At 38.8% G+C, this 25,336-nt stretch overlaps 1 protein-coding gene across 4 annotated transcripts in view; it reads right to left on the bottom strand.

Moving 5' to 3' along the window:
• The window catches only part of CD109 (CD109 molecule), an 83,788-nt gene that overhangs the window by 45,855 nt on the left and 12,597 nt on the right, over nucleotides 1-25,336 (bottom strand). For 2 of the 4 annotated variants that reach the window (XM_074895912.1, XM_074895914.1), the window contains exons 3-13: nucleotides 21,978-22,006; nucleotides 18,119-18,349; nucleotides 17,851-17,976; nucleotides 9,010-9,049; nucleotides 8,294-8,378; nucleotides 5,974-6,070; nucleotides 4,762-4,897; nucleotides 3,769-3,878; nucleotides 1,836-2,075; nucleotides 1,383-1,484; nucleotides 1,226-1,288 (exon numbers count right to left, since the gene is read on the bottom strand). In XM_074895912.1, coding sequence (XP_074752013.1) covers nucleotides 1,226-1,288; nucleotides 1,383-1,484; nucleotides 1,836-2,075; nucleotides 3,769-3,878; nucleotides 4,762-4,897; nucleotides 5,974-6,070; nucleotides 8,294-8,378; nucleotides 9,010-9,049; nucleotides 17,851-17,976; nucleotides 18,119-18,349; nucleotides 21,978-22,006 — 1,259 coding nt within the window. Of the gene's footprint in view, nucleotides 1-1,225; nucleotides 1,289-1,382; nucleotides 1,485-1,835; nucleotides 2,076-3,768; nucleotides 3,879-4,761; nucleotides 4,898-5,553; nucleotides 5,654-5,973; nucleotides 6,071-8,293; nucleotides 8,379-9,009; nucleotides 9,050-17,850; nucleotides 17,977-18,118; nucleotides 18,350-21,977; nucleotides 22,007-22,120; nucleotides 22,202-25,336 lie in introns of those variants that run through there. The other 2 variants (XM_074895913.1, XM_074895915.1) reach the window with 2 other exon arrangements.

Here is a 25,336-nt window from a genome sequence, read left to right as displayed (position 1 = left end):
AGGACATAAAAATACAACAGTAATATCACTGGGCCATGTCGGTCATTTATAATAGCATTTGAGTTTGAATCAGGAATACAACCTTAAAAGCAAATCTCCCAAACACCCCTACTTACCACACTTTGGCTTGCACCATGCAGAGTGTAAACTGGGGCCCACTAACATGTTCCAGGTAAAAACAGGCATTCATTTTACCAGATCAGATTAGAGCTAGTCTGAAGGTATCTCACAATACCCAGAGCTCAGGCCCACAGCATCAACTTTTTCACTCTAAATTGCTTCTATTGGACCATATCACTTACTAATGAAACAGAGCCATGAAGGGCAGTTCCCTGCTTTTGATTGCATGGATCTGATCTTTTTTTTTTAAATCTGCTAGAAAGTGTTTCTATTTTAGAAAATACACATGAATGCCCACATTTTATATTGTCCTAAGGTTTTCCTTATTCAGTTTACTATTAAAGTCTCTGAAAGAAAAATAATTGTAGTTGTCATGATCATTATGGTGTAGACTGTGCACAAGACAGGCACATGTTAAGGACAGGATGGGAGACTGATAATGGCATATGTAATAAACTCTTCAATCCAGATATTGTAAGAAACAGTACAGCAGCTGAGCCATTAAAGAAGCCATTAGGCAAGACTTTTTTTTAAAAAACGCTTTCTACGAAGTTCCCTTGTTAACAATGCCACCCTGCTCACTGGACCATCTGTTTCCTCAGCAGGCAGGTCTTGTCCTCACCCTACACCTGCAGGCCCAGCCTTGACAGTCCTGAACCTGCATACAGGCTCCGTAAGCCCCCTGCTTCCACCTGCATCCACAGGACCTGCTGACAAGTCCCAGCTTAGGCTGCTCCTGGGACATCCCTGCCCCGTCTCCCCTCACAGGTGCTCTGCACAGTCAGAGACAGTATTGCTCTCACAGTTGCACCTTGACTCACATATCTGCAAGCAGAGACAACCCAACACCCAAATCAAAGATGCACTTCTCCCAGACAACACGTCCTTACAGTGCCAGGGGCACTTCTGATAGGTAGTGAAATGGAGCTCTCTTTCAAAAAGGACCATCCTAGAAAAAAGGAAGTTTTGGGGCCACCTCTTTCACAAAGCATGACAAAAAATGCCGAATCTCTCTAACATTCAATCACATTCCACTCACTGGAGTATTTCTCAAGTTGGTAAAAGTCATCTTGGATCGTCCTCATATGTAAAACCATTAACTTACCAGATAGTGGAACTCTCTCACTGGCTTGTTGCTTGCAATGCTCAGCTCAAAAGGCTTCCCAGCCTAGAAAAAGCATATGATTCATATGGATGAGTATGAAAACATGAAGAGCAACATGAACAGTTCTTACCTTGGCAAGTTTTGTCTCAGACTGTACCTTTATATCCTGGCTCTTTGTTTTAACCTGGAGATAAGTCTGGCTAGGGGAGCTGAACACATCATAAACACCTATGTCAGTCCTACTGCTGAGGAACTCTGCCTGCAAGACAATGCAAAACAAAGCTCTTAACAAAACAGCAAAATCTGTGTGATGTTCACATATATGGTACTGTTTACAAGAGGATGGTAGTATTAATGGCAGTACAGGACCACTTCACTGCTTATTTTGGGTATCAGTTTTGTTTTTTCCCTTGCTATATGGTACAATTATTAGATCACATTTAGACAGTATCTGTCATTTTCTTTCCAGCACTAACATGAATAGGAGGTAAGGAAAATAGCAGTAGGTGATATAACAGCTGTTGCGGATGACAAGAACAGCATATCATTGATCATAGCCCACTCGATTTGGTACGTCACTGCTCCAAAGCAACATATTACAAAGCAATACCTGAACTCTCAGAGTTTTTGTATCAGACTGGATTGGAAACTCAATATCAATTATTCCATTTTCTGGGACCGTGTAATTCAGGACATGGACTGTCAGATTTCTCTCCTCTGTTGCCTCATTCTCAAGGTGAGAAAGTGAAGAGTGGTGAAAAAGCAGGTCTGACTGTTGTGCAGTGATTGTGACAAGATTCTGCCTCTCTGCAGCTGTCAGCTGGTTGCTATCAGAACGTGTCACCTTTAGCTAAAAACAGAAAGAAAGAAAACACCTGTCAAAGGGTAAAGCTAAAATGCACATCGCGTAACATGTAACTATATATCTCTCACATCATATCAAAAAAAACAAGGGCATCCTGAGTTTTCTCACACATCAGTAACTTTAATCACTTGTGAGCACTGCATGTAGGCAAGTCAGCCAAGAACAGAATTATTCATAACTCTAGGGAGTGAAAAAAGAGCAAAAGCGAAGCAGATGGAACTGAAAGATGACCTGGCTTTCAGCTCTCTTAATTACTGTTCTTGTTGAAAATGTTTGTCTCTCAGGCAAATTACACATATCCTACTTAGAGTCTGAATATTTAATTTTATCACTTGTATCTCATCACCACAACAAAGCACAACCTAACATTACATCATGTGCAGGAAAATGCGTCAGATGAGCAAAGATGGTGCCAAGTCAGACGTCTTTATGGATTCAGCAAATGAGCTGAAGACTTAAACCAGGCCCAAAATTCTGCAACTTCTTCACTCCAGCATCCATCAACTAGCACTACAACTTACACCAACCTTTATTCCCACATTCAAGCAGATTCTCATCCATAGTACAACCATTCTCCTTCTGCATTACACACTCCAAAAATTCAATTTCTACATTTAAAAGCACCAAAGTAATGCTTCACTTTTCTTTTTTCAATGCAGAGATCTGTCACTCCATTATCTCTCCCCCTCTGCCATTATTTTCCTATCTTCTCTCTGTACACCATATGCAGATCTCCACTTACTAGTAATAACAGCAGTTGTTCCTTCACACTCCTCTGGGAGCATAACTGATACCTTCTTCTCTGACAGCTGCAAGCATTGCTAAATGCCTCAGCTACCTCTCAGCTCATCTTTGGAAGAGGAAAAAGAAGCAGGTCAGAGCTGGAGTCTAACTGGGTTGTTGGTAAGGAAAATGAAAAGGACAAAAAACAAAGACCCAAATGATCAGGCTAGCACAGAGCTATGACTTACGGCAATCTACTCTGAAAGTGTGTTAGCATATTTTACTGTCATTTAGGTCTGATTTCTATAGAGTAAAGGCTCAAGAATAGTAAAGTCGATTCCCCTTTTCAAGAAAAATGCAGAGATGCAATACGCAATCTCTGCTAAATGTAGAAATACTGAATGCAGACTATAGACAGCATGAAATACTTCTATGAGAGGACTGCAGCTGATATGAGAAAGACAGGACAGAAGGCAGAAAAGACACTTTCACTTGAGAGCAATGTGGCTTGGTGATTTTACTGAATTTTGTAACAGCTGCTTACTTATATATATGCATTATATAAAGTATATATTTCTGTGTATATAGACACAATTCCATATACAAATATTATTAGGAGGGTTGGGACTCAAGAACTACCCTATTGTTTTGAAGCACAGTCAACTAATGGAAAACAGTCAGCTAGAAACTGGAAAGATTTCTCTTCCATGAGAATGCTGACAAACTATGCTCAAATATATCCTGCCAACACTACAGCATTCCCTGCCACTTTACCCTTTTCTAGAGCAAGTGCCTCTAAGTTCAGTATTTGGCAGTATGCGTCATGAAAAAGAGGCAATTTGAAAACAAATCTGTAAATTATACTTAAAAATCTGAGGCAAACTTTGGCATCTAAGCAAAAATACAGAAGTCACATTTGTTTATACATGGACAATAGTAAAATAAAAGAACTTACAGTAGCTATGAAGTTCAGAGAAGGTTTTATAACTCTAGAGTAGTCCATAAATTCAATAAAATAGTCACTTTGCTTTGGAAATATGATGGTACTTGAATTTTGGGAGATTCCTGTTGAATAATTGTATGTGTTTAGACAACATGCTTTTAACATACATACTACTTTAGCAGCAATACAATTTACTGTCCATTATTACTAAATAGTTGTCATATTTTTCACCATTTCCACTCCTGTTACTTTTCATCCTTCCAGCTAAGGATCAATACAAAGGTGGTACACATACTGGTACTGTCTTCCACAATGCTAAATAAGCCATAGCACATAGTGCTCTGCTCCATGCAGACTGTATCAGAATGACACAAGGAAGGAACTTATGAATCCCACATCAGCCAACTTCACCTTGCCAGGGTTTCTACAGAAAGTCTGTCATGAAACCTAGTTTCTGGGACAGGCAGAAATTTGTACAAATTATTTTTTTCTAATATGCAAGGTGCAGTGGAACATGAACACACAAAAAGGCTCAGTTTGCGAAACAGCCAGTCTGGAAGAGAGTAGACACTGGACAGCACAGGACCAGAGAACTCTTTCTACTGATGTGGTTTACAAACAAACAACTAAGGTAAGTTTATGATTAAACTTAAGTTTGCAAGACTCAGGCTAATGCTAGCAATTCTTTATGCCTGCTCTAGTCATCAAAAGTGATCAGTCACTGACTTTAAGCCCCCATGTGAATATATTTCTTCGTTATTTAATAAATCATTTAACACAGAACTGTATTCAACCAAGTTAACAGGTGGTTAAAACATTTAATATCTAGGCAAGCAACAGTTCAGATGGGTTTTTTTCAGATAATATATCTGCATGTAGATGATTCATACTGGCATCAGAACATGATGCTTTTCTAGCACTCCAAGCTCTTCCACATAGCAGTAAGCTCTTCCAGCACCACCTACTTTTTGGATTTCTCTCAGAAGACATCACACAACCACATACCTGTGAGCGACTCGGTGACCACTGCAATAATTTCTATTGGCTCTGTGTAATCACTGTCACCTTGGTGCCACGACTGATCAGTGTTCAAGTTTTGCAACATAAGCTTGTTACAGGTTACATTCACAGATCCATTTATCTGCAATGTAGAAAAAAAAAAAAAAACAACCTGTTGAGCCAGCAAAGCCAAGGACATCTTTCTACCTACAACAGCTTATTTCCGGTTAAGTCCTGTAGCTCTCCCCACATACAAGTTCTGGAGTGTCAACACCAGGAAATTATGAACACTATTTTTATTTTTTGCTTTCAGTAACCATTTTTATTAAATCCAGTTGCAGTTCATCACTTTTTAGAGTCAACAATGCCTTATGGAGAAATTTACTTTTTCTTTCTTGATATCTAGCATTATCCACTTTTACATTGCCAGAGCAGTGGTACCTATGCTTTACAAAAAATTACAATTAAAAGGTCCCTGCCTGAGGAGGGGGTATACCCTACCCAACATCCCTGAGCTCAGAGTTTCTGTAAGCTAAGTGCTGCTGAAGGCACTGAAGTCAGCCAACAAAAAATGACAGACACACCATGTAGCAAAAATTGAACCTGTTTTAAATGTGTTTCACAGCTCAAACATAAAATACCTGATTTTGCCACAGGATGCCATGAATCTACCATCACTTTTCTGTCTTCAGATCAGAAGTGCATGCCTTTATAAATTTCATGTTCCAGATTACAACTAGTACAGTAACTCCAGTGCAATTACTAGGCAATTAGTAGGCAAAACGCTTTGGTCTTTACCATGCTAGAGCTCCACTTAGACTATTGCAGTGGTCTCCTCTGGCCTTGTAACACAGGGTTGAGTGTGCAGGGGCACAAACAGGGCCAGGGAGCATTCCTGGGCACAGGTCCTCCATCACCTACGCTGGTACAGAGGCTCCTGGAAAGTTTTTCTACCTGGGCCAACTAGAACTCTCCAAAATAACTTCCAGGCCCAGTTTAAGGCACCACAGTGGCCAAGTGTTGTTCCCAACAAGCAGTCTAAATGTAGACACTTTATTCTGGAAATTGAAGAGAGTTACAACACTATCCATGCAAGTCAGTCCATAGACCATGCCAGTTGAATTCGGCACTCAAGAATCGTCCCAGGCATATTTAACCTACAAAAAAAGACACAGGCTTAAAGTCTACAATGCTACAAACTGCTAACAGAAGACTCACCTCCATTGTTGTTGTTATATTTCTCTTGTTTGTCCAGTAAGACACAGAAAGGCAAGTGACTGTTACAGTTCCCTTTACTGGCTTTCCATACGTGTACCTGAAACACACCAGTCAAACAATGCATCACCTTCAGGGCTTGGACTCTTGAAGAGTTCTCAAGGCAAAATATTCTACTAAAACATTCTTCCCTCACCTCAAACATGGCTAGAACACAGTTGTACTTTGAAACGTGGAGTTTCCAGTACCGAGACGTGTTATCGACACTAAAGTCAGAAGCTCAAAACCCGGAGAAGATACTGCTGCTCTTTCCAAGCTCAATAAACCTATTACTATTATTATGGGCTGTACAGTATAGGAAAATTAACTATCAATATTAAGCTGAACTGGAAGCAAGTTACTGACTAGAACAGCAATCTAGCATCATAACTAATATGCAGTAGAGTTAAAATGGGACAAGGGAAGCATAAGCATTTTGTTTCCCAAATGCTGCTAACCCAGAATGAGAGATCTCGAGATATTTGTACTCAAATTTTTAGTAATCACAGTTCAAAGAAATCATAGAATTATTACACAGCAAACAATTTGCAGCTGTGGCAAATCTGAAAACTGTAACAAATCTGAAAACTTTAACATACTCACTTCTTAAAATGCCATTAGCAACCTGCAGTCAGCGAGCAGTAATAAAATATTTTGTATAAATATTTCCATGTTATACATAAGAGAAACCATTACATTATCAGATTCAGACAGAGAAAGGTGGGAGGAAACCCAAAATCATTCTAGCCCCTCAGTAGTAATATATTGAGATGTGATAAATTTAAGTACTTTAAATCATTATGTATTTGACTGGCAACCACTTAAGAAATATCAAAGCTGAAAAGCAGAAAGAAAGAATAATCAAATAGTGCAGTTACTGGAAGAACTCTGACAACACTATCTTGCACCTGAACTCAGTCTTTCCAAGCAGACCTAATTACAGTAATAAGCTGCCATTAACCTTGAAATGATACCACAACTGGGTAGCATCCCTGTACTTAATTTAATAATACTCCAGAGATGAGAAAGGAAAAGGGTTTTATGACATCTACAAGTGTAATGGACATATAAATTCTTTGTACACAGAGGCATTATACCTATAAAAACAGTCACCAAGAATGAAGTCATTCCCTATAAATAATTATGACATAACAGTAAAACTTTGGCACTGCTGGGATTCAATTTCAGACAATTCACTGGTGTCCAAGTCTGGATTTATTGCAACAGATAGGTACACTCATATACCTTAGGACTATATTTAATGGAGGAGTCAAGTACCCTGTGGAAGATCAAAACAACTTCAGAAACCAAATTCACATTGGCATATAAAGGAGTCCAAAAGTAAAGCAGAATTGGGAAAGAAATGGAGGAAAATTTTTTCTAAATTGCCACTTATCAGAAGCCTAGATGGTTTATAGTACCAGGCTGCAATGCCTCTAGGAAAGGAAGCTTTTTCTCAGAAGTTCAAACATTTAATTTAAATAGCTTGTTAAACAATTATTTCTGCATTTCACTTAGAAATTGAGTTCTTGCTTAGAATATATGCATTTTATGGCAATAATAACCCACAGAAAATCTTTTATTTTAGGTCTTCTTGAATGGATATTTCAGGTAGATCTATCTGGCTCTCATCTTCCCAAAATAAAATTAATTTCTATTTGAGATTAATGCATACTAAATTTTTTCTCTAGATATTTGTTCAGCTGAAAAATAAATTATTATTTATACAGTAGTTTACAGTGAAGTATCTTCTGAATGTCTCAAGAGTTTTTAATTCTTCATCAATTTACAGGTACAGATATTTTTATAGGCTGGAGAAGTCTATACTTCAAATCCACAATGTGGAAAAATTGAATCAAGAAGGATGTGCACAGAAGTTTGCATAATTTGCCAAGTGGTCTAATAAAATATAGTCACTCTACCTAAAGACCTTGACGTGGTAAGTTAGAAAGCACCACAAAAGAGCCATGAGAACAAAAAAATGCCTCAAAATATACATTATGAGCAAAAGACTCAAGAAATTTTCTGAATAAGGTAGCAAAAAACGTCCTTGCTGAAGTCTAGAAATACCCTTACCAGACCAAAAAAAACATAACGAGAAGTCTGAAGATGTATCTATCATTGTTACAACAAAATCCAGTAACTAGAAATTTATGCTAGCCAACTAATTTGGACTAGAAGGCACTTTTTCAGCATTCTAATATAAGTTTTCACTTTGACACTTAAAGATCCACAATAATTTTCGTAAGAGTGAGAGTGACAATGGTATCAATGATTTACTTACTTTGCAGTGACAACACCAGTTACATCTTCTTCTCTCAAAGAGTAGTACAATGGTGTTGTTATCATAACATCAAATTTTGGTAAGACTGAAAAAAAAAATTACAGAAAGCACTAAATTCATACAAGAAATAGTATCTTCCTCCTTTTTTAAGTAATAAGCATAGAACATGTAATATGATAAAGACCACTACAGTTTCCTAAATATAAGATAAGATATATTTTTAACCCAACCGTATGCACATCCCAGACTAAGACTTTTCACTGAAAGGAGAACAATAAGCATCATATAGGCAGACTGCACACAAGCTTATAAGACTGAACTATAAAACGTTGAGCTTATTCAACCTTTTCAGAATCAGCAAGCTTCATGATCAGACATTATACAGATTTTTGGGATGAACGCATTGTCTGCATGATCCTGGAAAAACAGGGACAATAACTGCATCTTATAGACTTAAGATAAGTATTTTAAAGATTGTGTGACATACAGACACTACAGTTATGGGTCACTGAAACTACAATGAACAGGGCAGCTGCTAAGATGATTATTTTCCCAGGATACAGTCTCAGAGTCAGTCTCAGAGAAGCAAGAGATTTGGAATTTAGAATTTCTGGAGTATTCAAGAGGTTCATACTAGCCAAGGGAAACTAGTCTAAATTAATGGAGAATCAACTACCAATTTTGGTCACTACTAAATGCCCTTAAGTAACACTTACCATATTCCATCACTTTAAATCTTTGATAATGAACTTGACCCTATTGAAAAAAAGAATCATATGAGAAAATGCATGCAGTTGTGGTTAAATTAGCAAATTAACATATCTTCTAGGCCAAATCCCACCCATATTCAAGTTAAATTACAATTTCTGATATGATGTGATGTGATTTTAAATCATGGCTCAACCATTATCAGCTCCTGTAGGAACCAGTAGTATGCATTTGCACCACAGAAGGACACACAAGCTCACATGTGCCAGACTGTAAGTACATATAATGAAGAGTTTATGGAGCTTCCAATCCATAGACATCTACCTATGCCTGGTTTCTGTATAAAAAAAGCCAAATATCCAAGCTAGATAGCAAAAAACTTCCTAACATAAGTACTCACAGTCATCATGATGAACCATGATTGACCAACCAGCAATATCTTTACTAGCTCATTTAAAATTAAGTCAAGTATTTCCATACAAGAAAGAAGTTCCTACAGTGTCTAGTATCTAGAGGACAAGACCATTTCAAAAGCATGTATAACCTTAAGGTTCTTCATTTACTCAAAAAAATTGTTACGGTCTACAGTGCATACTAACTTCAGCAGAGATACTCTTGGGTTATATCTTACTGTCTTGTTTATTTGTTAGTTAAAAATCAATGGAAGAAATAACTACAAAATACATTGTTACTTGTGTTATCTTCTATTTTCCTATTGTTCTAATTTTTTGCACTTATTTCCTGATTTTCCTCAGGAGGGTATCTGAAAGCATATTCTGGCATATCTTTGAGATGTGGTACATCAGGCCAAATATGGCACATCATTAGAAAATTAATTTTAAAGGCTTTTTTCTCTGAACATTGAAAATTCAGCAGCTATTTTTGTTCTTTGGTACAATGACAGCTGATCAAAAAGTCATGGTTAGTCAGTCACATAAATTTTGCTTTTTGTTGTCTTACTTGATTGTTCTTCCTTCCTAAAGTGTGAGTAATTCAAGTTGCACCAGGGGAGGTTTAAGATGGCTATCAGGAAAATTTCTTCACTGAAAGAGTTATCAAGCATTGGAACAGGCTGCCCAAGGAAGAGGTCAAGTCACCATCCCTGTACATATATAAAAGATGTGTAGGTGTGGTGCTTAGGGACATGGTTTAGTGGTGGACTTGGCAGTGTTAGGTTTACAGTTGGATTTGATCTTCAAGGTCTCTTCCAACCTAAATGATTCCATGATTCTGTAATTCTGACCAAGCATGTACATTATTTGTCTGAAGACATATAACCCTCATTCAATTATTTTCTTACAGCACCATACCAAAAGCTGCCATTAGCAGGGAAATGGCATGAGGTGATTTACCAGCAGTGCCTAGAACTGGAGCTCTAAATTTCAGATGATCTCTTTGACAGAGGGATGACACTGGAGCAATGATTTTCCAAGAGGAAAATCTGAGCTCAGGTGAGCTAGAAGAATGAGCTGAGAAACCAAACGAGTCTCCACTTCCCAAATGACAGGAAGGGAGAGGCTCTTTTGAAAGCTTATTTTACCTCTTCACTTAAGAGTCTTCCAGGAAACAGGGGAAAGTTCAAGACAGACAACAGTCTGTCACTAGGAGGTGGCTATTTTGAAAGGTTAGTATCACGAGCTGTTGCTCTACTGGCATGATGACGTTATGCTGATGTGGAGCTCAGAAGTCTGATTACTTCGATTATTCCTGAGAACAGTGACACCACTGGAAGTTATCATATGTGCTGCAGTATCTCAGTGAATACCATTCTAAATAAACGAGTCTGATCATGGATAATCAATTATCAGGTAGCATCAAGACGTGTCAGGTGGAAATGCATGTCTGTGGTAAGAGAGGATAAACTGAGAACTCCTGTGCAAAAAACCCTAGGACCAGGATATAAACTGGAAACAATTAACTGATCTCTCTTAGCTGATCAACAACTTTGCAAATTAGGCATCTCAGATCAAGCCCCTTATGCTTCTACATTTACACGTTTCCTAGCAAATGACTTCTATCAAAGTAAAAATCAGATTGCTACCAATTTTGTGATTAAGTCACTGATCACCGAAATAATCACTGTATTTATATTCCTAGGTTTGAAAAGTTATATGCAGAATCTTCTATTTTCACAACATTTGTGCAGATCATAATCCTTACAACACAAAAATACTACAGCACTGACATGAGACTACTATCAGATAATCTTGGGAACAGGTATCTTAGGAAAATGACCTGCAGTGAATTTATCTCGTGTCTGGTTCTCTGTACATCTTTTATTTCCAATGTTAAGCACACTTATGTCACCCCTGCTGATAAGCAAACCACGAACAGAACATTACCCCAGACAGCAGGATGAAAAAGCATCTCCCTTGAAAATGAGATTTTGTTTCACATTATCTTAGAAGTCAAAAAAAAACAATAAAAAAAAAAAAAACTGAGAGAACTATAAGCAGCAGAAAACAGAGATTAAAGTGAGACTAGCACTCTTGCCTGCACCTTGTCTAAAATTACAACTTTTATGACAGAAGGCAAGCCATGTTTCACAGTGCAGGGAAAGGAAAAGACCCTACTAGGTCATCTTGATGATTTGAACACCAATACAGATTTTCCACTAACACACATCTTTCAGTCAAACTGGTTTGGAATAGGACAGGTGACAGCACTTCAACCACTCTGTGTATCTTTTTAGTTCCTTGGGGCAGGGCTGTCTCTCTGGCAAATATTGTTCAAATGTTTTGGAGTGGAAGTAGTTAAACCAGTTTTCAGGAGTGGTGGCTTCTGAGACAAGCAGTTAGTTATATATACGACCCAAGAGAGATTATTTTTTTTTAACAGGAACACGATACCATGCCTACTCCACTTGTTTCCAGAGCTGCTTTATTTTAGTAGTTTCCGTCCTCCATGCCTTCTCCTGCTTTTTAAACACACTCACCCTTCCAGACTATTAGCATTTTGCTCTACATCAGCACTTCTTAGACTGCAAAACATCTATTACATTCTGTGCACACTGCCAAAGAGAGATGCATAGAAGTATTCTGAGATTGTACGGATGATGGAGCCTTTCTGCAGCTGAGCCTTAGATGCTGCGGATCCTGACATCTAAAAATCATTAACAACTACAGTTTAGATTTTGCTCTGCTGTGATGAACCAGACCTGTTTGAAGTCATTTGGGTCTAATCCAACAAGTGAGATCACAGGAACTGTTGCCCACAGATTTTTCTCTTCTTCTTTGGCAATCAGAAGTCCCTGAAACAAATCTGGTCTACGTCCATTTTCTTATTTGTTTCTGACATATTCGTGCGTCACAAGTTATAGCATCAGGAAAGACTCTGGGTGTGGCCTCAGGGTTTGGCCCTGAAAAAGCTCGGTGCTGGCACCGTCTGTATTCCCGTGGCTGCACCGCCATCTCACGGCCCGTGTCAGAAACACTTCCCCGCTTCTGCTCTGCAGCTAAATAAAACAGATCTTTATCTAAACAGAATTAACAGAAGCATTTCACGATCACTTTCGTGCTTTATTTTCACAGGCAGGCAATCAACCCCAAAGTAAAATTCTGTATGAATTCCCAAACTTCTGTTCAAATCCAGCAGCATATAAGCAGAGTCCCACCAATGTCACCAGTATTCACACGATCAGATCCTGATGAAGTATCAGTGTTCATCTGCAAACTACTGAATACATAGCCAATTCCAAAGGTTTTAGATACAGTCTGATTTTGAAGGAAGGTGACACTTTTTTAAAGTAATTATATATATAACCTCAAACTAAATAGATCAAATGTGAAATCTGCAGCTGACCTAGCAGCAAAACATCACAGAATTCACTGCAGATACATTGTAACATAAATAAAACCTCAAAAGTTTAAAAATTCGAAGTGTAAAGTATATATAATCAATGCCAGTTGATTTTGAAAGTTACTTTATAGCTGAAGATTTTTAAAAAATATAATACTCTTTAAAAATAATTTAGGAAGCCCTTGTTGCACCTGAAACATTACTACTCTTCAATATGCAATCATGAATTTCCAAATCATAACTTCCATAAATGAGATTACAAAATGCCTTATACCTAGGAACGACTTCTGGCCGGAGATGCCTACTACAAAATCTCAGCAACTAAAAGCCTTTCAGCAACGGGCTCCACAACAGGAAATATAAGATATCCAACTAAAACATAAGGTGGAGACTTGGGAACCAGACTGTAATTACTCTGTCTTGAGTTTTTTTGGAACAGCTGTACTAACACCTGAACTCTTATTAAAAAGTACTACAGGATGTTTAACAGCAGCAAGCAGCCAGAACCTGATTTAAAACAGTATTCAGAGGCAGTACTTCCAGGAATCCAAACTCGGTACACTTGGGAACTGATCTGTAACCACGAGAAGGGAAATGTTATTTATTGACTTAACAACACTCTTTAAAGACAAGTGGGGAAACCTGAGATAGAAAGGCTGGACAGCTGACTATTTAGCTAGAAAGCTCAGGTCATGGCATCAGGATAGCTAAGTCATGCAGAGATCAGCCTGGGTTTGACGACTGAAGATGTTCCTAAAGCCCTAAGTAGATCCATAAGCTGCACTGGATGCCATGCGGACCCAGGGCTAGCAGTAATAGTTAAGGATAGGTAAGCCCATCTGTTAAAAATGCCAGACATATACTAAGTATTCCTTAGCAGTAAATCCAAGTTCTCAGTGACCTCTGTTATCAGGAAGGGATTAGTGAATCTGTGAAACTTTATCCATGACACAGAAAAAATCCTGGACAACAGAACAGTTGCAGAACAGTGAGGAATATCCACGCAACAGCTAGGAATATCCACGCAACAGCTAGGAATATCCACTCAGATTGATCTGGGTCACTCACTAGCTTTCACTGAACACCAACTAAATCTTCACCATATCACCTACACAGAGACATCCACACATCTTAAACTTCAATCTGAATCCCATCCCCTATGACCTTGTATTTCAGGGCATAAGCTCACTTGTAACGAAGAGAATCAAAGAAGAGTTTCAAATCAGAAAAGTTCTTTTCCTTTATTCTGCAAATTTTCCTGCTGGTTTCATTAATCCAATGGTATGACATGCTATCAGAAAAATAACAATCTGTGAGACAACCCACTAGACAGACATAGTGTAATAGTGTGAATATTGCAATACTTATTTAATATACTCTGCATATGATAGCCTTATCCAAGTCAGATGCTGTGTAGGCATAAATAATGCATGTTCTTTTGTCATTATATTCAACATAGAATTTGAAAATTAAATTAGAGCAGGTGTGAACAATAGAGGAAAAGAAGTCTGAAAGTAAACAACATAAGTTTCTATGTGTGGGGCTTGGGGTTGCTATTTTATTCCCAGAGGATAAGGACTGTAAGAATAGCCAGATTTTTCTGGACCCCAAAGCCTGCAATTTTTTTATATATAATATACTGTTCTTATTCTCCTCTATTTTAATTTTCAATTCAATTAGTTTAATGTCAGAAGGAACCATTTAGTCTGACCTCGTTTTATCTCAGGTTTGATTATCCTAGTATTCAGGTGCTGCAGAAATCTGCGTTATTATAATGCATCTTCCAAAAAAGGCAACCATTTCTGATGCTAAAACATGAAGTAATAGTGAAATCCCCACTCCCATTTTTTTATTTGTTCCAGTGATCAAGAGCCTCACTGACGAAAGACATATATATGCCAAAGAAAATTTGCCTGGCTTCAATTTCTATTAGCTGGTTCATACTATGCCTTTCTCCACTAGATTGAAAAACCTTTTAAAACCTGTAACAGCACTCACAGACTGTAATCAATAGATTAATTGGTTCATCTGATCCAATTTAAACAGTAACAGATGGGACTTCTGCAGTCTTCCACTGTGGAGCTTTCTTCCCCAGCTTCATCCACAAACTCTGTCATCAGTTTATATTAGAAACACCCTGAGTGAGTGTTGATTGCATAAAAATCAATCCACCTTTCTTTGAAAGACTTTACGTACATTTCTGTTTTTCATCAGGATTTTCTACAATGACAAGCCTTTACAAAAATCTGTTGCATCAGTAAATCTACCTTATTAACCAAATCTATAATAGTCTTAAAGAATCTAATGATCAGTGGAATCCCAGATCACCTTTGTCATTGTTTTTCTCATGCCAGATGACATGTCTATAGTCTCCCTTGTTACCTCACTTACTATTTTCTATTAAGGACATTCATCTTCTCATGGCCTTCTGAAATCTCCCCACACTGAGATTCCTTAACCACCCAGAGCCATCAGCCCTAGTAAACGTTTCCATCCCTGCCACATAATTACCGTTTCCTCATGTTACTGGGCTCTGCCACCACTGGTCTTTCTTAAGTTTCTCGCAAACCTTAAAAATTCTTTCATACTTTTATTAACCACCAAGTTTTACTTGGGATCTTTACATTTCCTACAAATATGCAAGAGTTCAGACTTCATTTATATTGATACCTATCTCCTAGTTCCTCTTTTTTCCACTTACTAAATGCAGTGTTTCTTAAATAGTTTCCTCTTTCAATTAGTAATTCCACTTCTGTCCAAATTCTTCCCAAAAGGGCAATTTGCTAAATGTACCAAAAGCTTATTGCAGTACTTTCTACCTTGATTTGTCTCCTGTAACAGTGAACAAAGAAAGATATCCTAGAGTGATGAGCATTATCCCTGCCTCTGGATATTCTTCATGCCACTGAAGCATTTAGAGCTCTATTAAGAACCCAAAACACGCTATGCTAAAATCCTAAATTTTACAAAATTAATAGCAGGAAAAATGTGATGTAAATATGATAAAGACAACCTAGGAAAGGTTGTACCCTGGTAGATCTAACATGAAGGCCAGTGTCCAGTCTTTGGCAGCAACAAAGGTTCAACAACTAGAAAACTGCATCAGTCAGGGCAGTCAGCAGTGACACTGTCTCAGCTCAAGCCTCAGGGCTTTCTAGGTAACAATTTTTAATGGAGTATACCTCTGTGAATTTGTCCAGACACTTTTTGATCCCACCTAAGTTTTCAGTATTCACAATACCTGCCAGTGCTTTTCTCTACAATTCAGTTATTCTGTTTTAATTATTTTGAAACTGCTCTTTACCTCTGACTTATAGCTATGTATTAGAAGAGACAGTGAACAAAATGTTCCCTGTTTACTTTCTCCTTGTTACTCATTAGTTGAGAGACATACCCACCCTGTCATATGTTTTCCAGGCTCATTAAACTTCTGTAGTAGTACTGAGTGGCTAAAATTTAGAATAACATCAACTACAGTCTACTAAGATTTCATATCACTTGTCTGTTTTCTCACAGCTGTTTCATTAGCCCAGATGCAACTATAAGGCATTTTTCTTTCAATTTTACAATTATTTTTTTCCTTTTCTTGGTTTTGTTTCAGAAGGGAGTGGCACTCATTCACATCCTGGAAACAGCTGCTGCAGTTCATTCAGCAGGGTCCTCCTGACTTCAGAATTACTCAAGACTTTGCAGAAAGTCCAAGCAAAATTTCACAAATACTTTTCTGCCTGGCAAGTGAGCTGTTGAAGGAGCCCACCACTGTCATCAGCCTTTGTTCCCATGTCTGAGCCTCACTTCCCCACTTCCTGAAAAGCACCTATGCAGCTGTGAGTGGAGCTGTGCTGTCAACCAGATCAGTGAACTGGTCTGGGTTAGGCAAAGAAGAACACAGAGATGTTTTTCAATCTGGGTCACTTACCCGGCGTGCTTTATTATAGATTTCAGCCTTTACTACAGCTGCCTCAGCGTGACTGAAAAGCTATTGAACAGCAGTGCAGAGATGGGAAGGAGGGGCCAAGCACAGAGACAAGGAACAACATAAAACATTTTTCCCATCAAAGACAATAGTTACAAGTCCACACCCCCATGAGGATGTGTTCAAAAAATCCAGTCCTGACGCTCACTAGAGCACCACCCTCACCTACCTCAGCCTATAGAAATTTATCAAGCATATAACACATACTGGTAAATATCCCTCCCAAGTAATACAGGATCACATGAGTTTTTCTGCTTTCTACCCCATCATCTCCCTCATTAGGGAACATTAAGCAGTCCTGTTTGTACTTGCTAAATGTCTCTGAACAGCCACTGCAAGCCAAGTTGGAAATGCAGTTCCCAAATTACAGGCATTTAAAGCAGGCTGAATAAATCTGACACTAAGTTTTGAACAGCTAAACCTCCAGCTATTTGTGAAACATATTCTACAGTGTATGAGTAGCGTACAGCTTGAAGGACTGCACTGACAGAACTATTATCAATAACAACATGCAAACTAGATCATACCAGTTTTGTTATGCAACAGTTCTGCTTGGCTATTGAACCTATTTTGCATAGTTATTTCTTCCCCAGTAACTCCTCAGTCACTGTGAATAGCTGAAGCACCCCTAAAACTAGGAAGAGATTTGTAGAGTCTTTGATTCCACACCCCTTGACACCATGACTGTCTGCACGGCAGGGCACAACAAATTTCTGTATACTCATAAAATAAACATAAATGCATTTCACTTAAAAAAAAAAGATCCGTACTCTATAAGATCTTTCTTTTATACTAATATTAAAACCCTCACTTTTTAAATAACATTGTTATTTTAGAATCAAAACACAGACCTTAGAAAAAAATATATTTTTTTCTATCTTTCCTTACAAAACCATAAACTACTGAAAATCTTGTGAGGTTTGTATAATATCCTGGGTTTGCCATCAGGGAAGGATTTCTTCATCTCATCATCCATGCTTATTTCTAGTTTTGCTTCACCAAAGTAAACACAACTTTATTCATATCTATCAGAAGAAATAAAATCTCCCTGTGATTTAGCAATGTTAATACTCACATTCACTTCCACCTCTATGGACCAGTCTCCTAGTGGAGGATTCACTGATAACTGAAATTTTTTGGAAACTACGCCCAAATCGCCCTCCTCCATCAACCACTGCTGAATCAGTTTCTTCCGAGGGTCCTAGGAGAAAAGTCAGGCTGCATGTTAAATGCAAGTGATCTTGCTAGCAATACACCAATATTTAGGTAGCAATATATATGACCTTTACTTGTCACAAATTTCGAATGTATGACAAATTTCAATGTATAACTAGGTTACTTACTCGGATATATATATTCAGAGACGCTTTGTAAGGTTTGAGATCAGGATAGACGGTGACAATCCGAAACATCACGTCTTGTCCTGGTTTATACATAGATTTATCAGTCTGGATGAATACAGAGATGCTCTTTGACATGTACATCAAGCTGGTACGGTTAGAGAAGATGCGCTGGCCATCAGCATGGCCTTCCACCAGTAATTCATAATTCCCAGAAGCACTGTTCAAAGGCAGCTAAAAAGAAAATAGTGATATCCAAATAATATCCAAAATATTCTTAAAGATTTTATTATTCCAAAAAACATTTGACACAAAGACCTAACATATTCCTGAACTTGTCAACTTATGTAAATCCTCAAAAAGAGAAAGAGGATTTCAGAGCTTTAAGGGTCTTTTCAACAATGACCTGAAAATGTGTTGGCAGAAGCATCTTTTCAACATACCTCCATCTAATTATCAGTAGTAATCAGGTTTTCAACAATGTATCAATGTATTCATATACCATTCATAGACTTACAGACACAAACACGTTGTGCCCTCTCTTTTCATAGTTATTTAGAAATTTCCTGTGTTTGATTTTGGGAGCTAATTTTTTTCTGACCTCATCGTTTTTCAGTAATGAATTTTCCAAAACCAAAAGAGCTAAAGAAGCTATATGCAGGCAAGATGAACAGAACAGTAAAAAACCCCTTGCACTTATTTTAAAAGCTTTAGCTTCGTGTCCTATGGGGTACAGAAATCAAATTCAGAATGAAGATTTCATGAGGGTGAGTTACTGTCTTTCAATAGAAACCTGACTGATTTTGTCTCATTTCAGTTTAATGATTCGTAAGTACAGCACATAATGTGACTCATCTAGAAAGTAAAATAACAACTCTTCCCAAAATATTAAGGAATAAAGGAAGAGACATTTTATATGGTTAACTTATTTAGGATAAACACTGAAGGTTCCTTCAGTGCTGGCAATAAACACAAACAGGTATCACTGGCAAAGAAATCTAGACCTCACAGGTCTCTGTCTCTCCAGAGGACAGAGGAAATCTAGAGCTCGTAATTCAGATGCATCAGTTCGTTCCCTAAACTTCGGCAGGAAAAAATCCCAGCCACAGGAGTTGAAAGGCTCAAAGCAGAGCTGCTGCAACACATGGGAATTTCACCTCAAGCAGAGCCTACACAGACAACAAATGACCCCAGGGACATACAAGCCCAGATGCTGGCTTCTGTACCTCCATCTGCTTAGGAGTGTCTTTTTGAAGAAGGAATAGGGTTATAACGCAACACACAGCTCATTCCAACACACAGCCCTGCTAAAACGCTTAAAAGTCACATGCTTCTGTTTGCAATTACAACAGTAAATCTGGAGTAAAAACCTCTGAATTCAAGACAACTAAAACAGACAGGCTTGCATTTTTCAGCGTAACACATGGAAATGAAGCACTCTTGCACTGGTAATGAAAATTACAGCTGTTAACTCACCAGGCACAGCACTTCAAAAGTATCCTACCAAGCTCTATAACGAAAGGCTGTCATACTGTCAAAACTCATTTTAAGAGCACACAGCGAGGTAACGGAAATTCCCAAAGAAGGAAAAATGTCACAGGGTAACAAATGAGGTAGGTGAACATGTCTGTATTGAATACATTTCCTTCTCTGTGTGTTTATCTAAAAAGAGGAATCAACTACCACTTCATCTCTCTCTCTTGAATTTCTGTTTTTAAAAACAAGCCAGGGAAAAAAAAAATCAGGAAGGGGAAAAATAAACAGGCTCTCTTTCAGACTCAGGAGCAGGCATATGATGACACAGGAAGAAGAGATTCCCCATTTAAAATCTGGACTTATATAACTAAATTTTAGGTGCAAATCTCCACATTGAAATACATTCTGCATTTTCTTCAACTGCAGGTTTTTGTATACACATTGCCAAGAACATATGATTCATATATTTCAACACTCTCCAACCTCCACACCCAGTATTCTGGAATATATTAAATAGGAGCAACAGCCTTAGCTACTGTATCTGTCAAGTACTACCTCAAAATTAATTTATTTATTAATATTACCATCTATTAACGAAGGTGTATTCCCTGAAAAGCAGACTGGATTTCCTACAAGAAGCCCAGGAAATATTACAAACATTCAAAATCAAAATGGGGGGAAAATGAGCTTGTTTTACCTCATCATAGCAGTGAACTGTGCTCTTACAGCACTATTTTAATATACTTGAAAGGATTGTCTTTAATTCCTTCTTTAAAAGACTGTATATGCCATTTAGAGACATCATATATTTTCCTGTAGCTTTTTCCTATCATGAATAACAACAGATAGCACGGGTTGCTCCCTTGACTTTTATACTTTTTATATTTCAAAGAACTCTCCTTCCTGCAACATGGTGACAAAACTCTGTTGTACCTTTCTTGATGTAAAAGCCAGCGGCAATTAAGTTTGCATTGCCACGGCAGTGTATTAGGACAGCTGAGGTGCAAAGTAACCCACCTTCTGGTTCACACAACTATGCTAACAGAGACTGTGCTACTACAACACTTCCAGAAGGTCACTGCTACAATAACAGCAACTATTTACCTCAGCCCCACCAATTCCTTCACTAAAAGGTAGTTTGTTGACCCAAATATGAGCAAGGCAGCTTTTAACAGTAGGTAGTAGGAACTTGCTGTGAAAATATTTTAAGTTAGTCAACACATCCCCCAAGTGAATGGTATTACTATACCCATTTTGGCACTCCTAATGTAAGAGAGAAAAAGGCCACCTCACGTATTTCTCCTGACCACACCAGCCACCGTCACGAGCACCTCAGACAAGGAAGCTACTGTTTCCTCTGGAAAAGATGACGGTTGAAACCAGAAACTCATTACCCACCTTCTGCTACCAGCCAACTACACTTTAGGCAAAACATAAGCCTACCGTGGCTACACAAATGAAAAAAACATCTTACTATTAAAAAATGAGTCAGTTTTCGTCACTTCAGATAGTGGCAACAAAGGCAAGAATTCACCTTGCCTAGTTGCTTGAATACTTGAAAACCTGGCCAGATTATATTAAGGAACTTGTTAATTTAATCTTTTCGGGGTTTTAAACTGAATTTTCTATGTTTGCTAATTTACAGTTTGTACAGATGCATTTCAACCTAATAGTCTTCATAATGCTGTGCTGCTCATTGTTGTTGATTATTTATCTATCAAACATTTCCAGATTATTTAATCAGATATACAGTTTATTTGAGATCACAATTTAAACCCACTGGATTTAGAGATACACTTACAGATGTTTAAAAAAATAAAGACTTTGGTAAAACTGTTTTCCTGACAAAAACACATAGTTCGTTAGATTGGGTTTTCAAGATGAACATCCAGGATTATAAATGCAGGATTCACACTTGACCCATGATTCGATATTATACATTTTTATGTATAGTTAGCCGTTATGTACTTTCACCTAACGTGCATCTCCAAATCCTTAAAGAAGACTATGTATAAACACATTTTTATGTTAAGATTTCTCAGCTATTGCTTTGCACAATTTTTTCAGCTCTAATTAGCCCTCACGCTGTGTCTGAAATAGTGATGTGGGTATCAGATAGTCAAAGAAACCACAAAGGAAATTTCTGTGTTCAAGTTTTATGATAGCTTGTGCTGATGCTGAAAATCAGCTCCCAAATCACATAATTACTTGTAACAAGCTGCAGAACATTTGATCTGAAAACTCCTTGGCTTATTGGTCAGTAAATACACTCATCTGAGAATGTGAAAATAGCTAGGATCACATACAAAATACAACATCTCATCAACACTAACTGATGAAAAGTTAGAGTCAACATTTTCTAAGGAAGCAGGAAAGAAATACTTACTACTGGAAGAACAAGAGTCCCAAAGGAATCTGAATAAAAAAGAAGAAATACCACTGTCAGAAACCTTATAAAAACTTATCAAAACATCAACATTATCAAGGTTAATTAGAAGAGCAGTGCTCCTCCCCCACTGCCTGTAATACCCATCAGACAACCAAATTCCCTTGATGCGGCAACTCTGGAGCTCAGGGTACATGGACCATCCAGCCAACACACATGCAGTGGCTCCCACCAGCTGGTCAGCATGCACAAACTTATGGGCCAGCTGACTGCTGTCAAACATTGTCTGGACATGAAACTAAAAAATGTACAGCCTGAAGCAACTGCTGCATTAGTCAGTATATTGATATACCACGTTTATACTTCATTCAACATCTCACTCCCTGCATTTATTCCTCCCAAGTCCTGTCAAGGCCACTGTCAGACACCATTAGGCTATGGGATAAGCAGCTCATCTCCACAGACACATGAAGGAGCACAAAAGAAGCACAGCAGGTAAAGAAACCCCAATAAGACAGAGCCTTATTCCAGGGGAGCACTCAGACCATCACACATCCATGACCACAAGCCCAGAAGCACACCAGCAGCAGCGAAACCCAATACCCCAGTCTCAGACAGGATCTCCCCACCATCAGGCTACTAAATTCAGCAACTCCCTAACAATCACTATCATCCCAAATCTTCAAAAAGAACCAGCCAGAGCAGAACAGCCCAGAAAAACTGAAATGCAGTGCTCCACTTAAATAATGGTCTGAGGGGTGCCAACAGTGTCCCAGTTGGGAGCTACCTGAACGGTCTGACACTGCTGTCCTTGAGAATGACTCCCCTCTCGGGTAGCACTGCACCAAGACCAAAGCATCCCTCTGCTTCTGCAAAGAGGTTGATTCTGCAACTCCTTCACTTAAGAGAAACACAGGATATTTTGCACTAATCTCCTCTGTAGTTTAGAAGGTGGCTACTTTTTGTAGTCTTTTACTCCAAACTAGGCAAGTCCAGAGTCCTTAGCTGCTCCTCATAGGACATTCCTTCCAGCCCTGTCACCAGCTTTGTTGCCCTCCTCTGGATGCATTCAAGGACCTTCACATCCTTCTTAAATTGTGGGGCCCAGAACTGCACACAGCACTCAAGGTGAGGCTGCACCAAGGCTGAATACACTGGGATAATTACTTCTCTTGACTGGCTGGTTTTGCTGTGTGTGATGCACCCCAGGATGTGGTTTGCCCTCTCGGCTGCCAGGGCACACTGCTGACTCGTATTGACTCATACTTTCTTTTGCTGATTCCATTCAGTTAGACCTTTTTATATGTTCTGAAAAGCAATGGGTTTATACCTATCTCTTACTCATTTGTTTCATGGAGTAAGAAAAAAAAAAAAAAAAAAGAATTTATTTATGTCCTTCTGGATCCTGGACATAAAAGCATTCCAAGATGAAGCAATCACTTGGCCTTTGAACTCCAATAAATTTTAATTTTTAAAGTCAAGGAATTCTTTCTTTTTACAGTGGCAAACAAAAGGAAGTCTTGATGGACTCAACACAGGTTGACCTGGCTGCTGCCAGAGCTCTAAAGGAAAAATCCTGTTCAGCATGTACCATCTATTCAAATTATAACCTCGGTTAAACCAAATGACTCACATGCCACAAATGAAGTTTGTGGGTAGTACACTCCAGTACTTCATTCTGGTATTCAAAAGCTTAATGGGGATGGGTGGCATCGGCCCCTAAGCAACACACTTCTTTCCACAACATGTTTATGCTACCGTTAAAGCAACAATTTTTTTCCAATCATCCCTCTCTCCACTCAAAGAGCAGCCCATGCATGCAGTTGTTGATTCTCAGCAACCCCACTGGCCTTTGAGGTTTTCCAGACAGGAGTCTCAGGCAAAACACACACTTCTTTTCTCGGTAGCCAGCAGAGAGGGCACCCTGCCCCACTGCACGGTGGCAGGGAGCCCCACGCTCGGCCAAGCTTGCTTGGCACACAGGGCTACACAGGACAACCCCCAGCTACAGGAGAGGAATTACACAGTCCTGCAGAGTACCCAGCTCACAGGCAATGCAAACCCTTCTCCACTCACTGATGTATTTATTTCCAACATCTACCCAAACAACTCCATGCCCAAACAATCGCATTAAAACAGACATCATTTTAGCTAAAGGAAACATGTCTTCCTAACGCAGGAGAGACAGAGTTACTGTTAACTAGGAAGAATTCTTTTTTAAGGGATTATGATATTTCACTGATAAAGGAGGCTGGATGTAGGGTAACTAGCACAACAAAGATGGTATAAAGCTATCTACTGAAATTTTATACTAAAATCCTAACCCTTCTCTAGTTCCCATCCCTCTGTGAAATAAGGCTGTGCTAAAGCTGGGTTTTATACAACCACAACCCATGAGACTATGTGAGAGCGGGATGTGACACACTATGTCACCAGAAAAAATAAACTTTTGTCACTGCTGATAATCAGTTATTAACAAGTAACAGAAACTCAGTTTTATTTACCACACACATCTGAGTGGATATGCACATGGTAAGTATTGCCACACTAGTTTTAATCTATCCAACACAGCTAATTATAGCAACGACTATAGCAGTGACCTCAGTACTCTGGGAGACAGCAAGCACAAATCTGATATTCAAACCATAGCCCACACCACAGGGTTTCTATTTCCATCTTTACCCACATCAATGCAAACACACTAGTACAGAGCACCACAAGGGCAGAGTGCTGGAGGGCACTGCTACACATTGCCCCGCACAGCGTATAACAGGTCTCAAAGCAACCTTTCACATTACGAGGCAGGTACTTTGCAGCTTTCTCATCAAGGCGGTGCCTGCTTGCCTCCACCTATTTTGAGAATCACAGAACCATAGAACACCAGGTCGGAAGGGGCCTCAGGGATCATCTGGTCCAACCTTTCTTGGCAAAAGCAAAAACATGGTCTAGACAAGATGGCCATGCTAGAAAAACTAGCATGCAAAAGTCAGAAATCTTAAGGCAGAAATCCTAGGTTTCTTCCATGTTCCCAGGACTGGAAGACCTAACAGCAGGTCTAAACCAGATTACAGCCATGATGCAGAGGGGGAAGCAGTTGGGGAGGAAGGAGATTTAAATCACAGTCACTTCTCCTTTGTGCAACTCAGAAAGCATTTACCTTCTGAAGTGGTGTTAGGGAGCTACAGCCTCCCTGGCTGCCTTGATAAAGCCCAGAGCGCTGTCTCATTCCCAGCCAGTGAAAATCATAAAAGAGGCTCTGGGGCATGAGGTAATCTTCCAATTCATGGCACTACGTAATTATTTTGTTAGGAGCTGAGCAGCCTGGGCAGATCCGAAACTCTTTGGCATTGCAGTGAATT

The sequence above is a fragment of the Athene noctua genome, chromosome 1, assembly GCF_965140245.1.
Source record: "Athene noctua chromosome 1, bAthNoc1.hap1.1, whole genome shotgun sequence".
NCBI classification, from domain to species: domain Eukaryota; kingdom Metazoa; phylum Chordata; class Aves; order Strigiformes; family Strigidae; genus Athene; species Athene noctua.
This window is presented reverse-complemented; position numbering and strand designations above follow the sequence as displayed.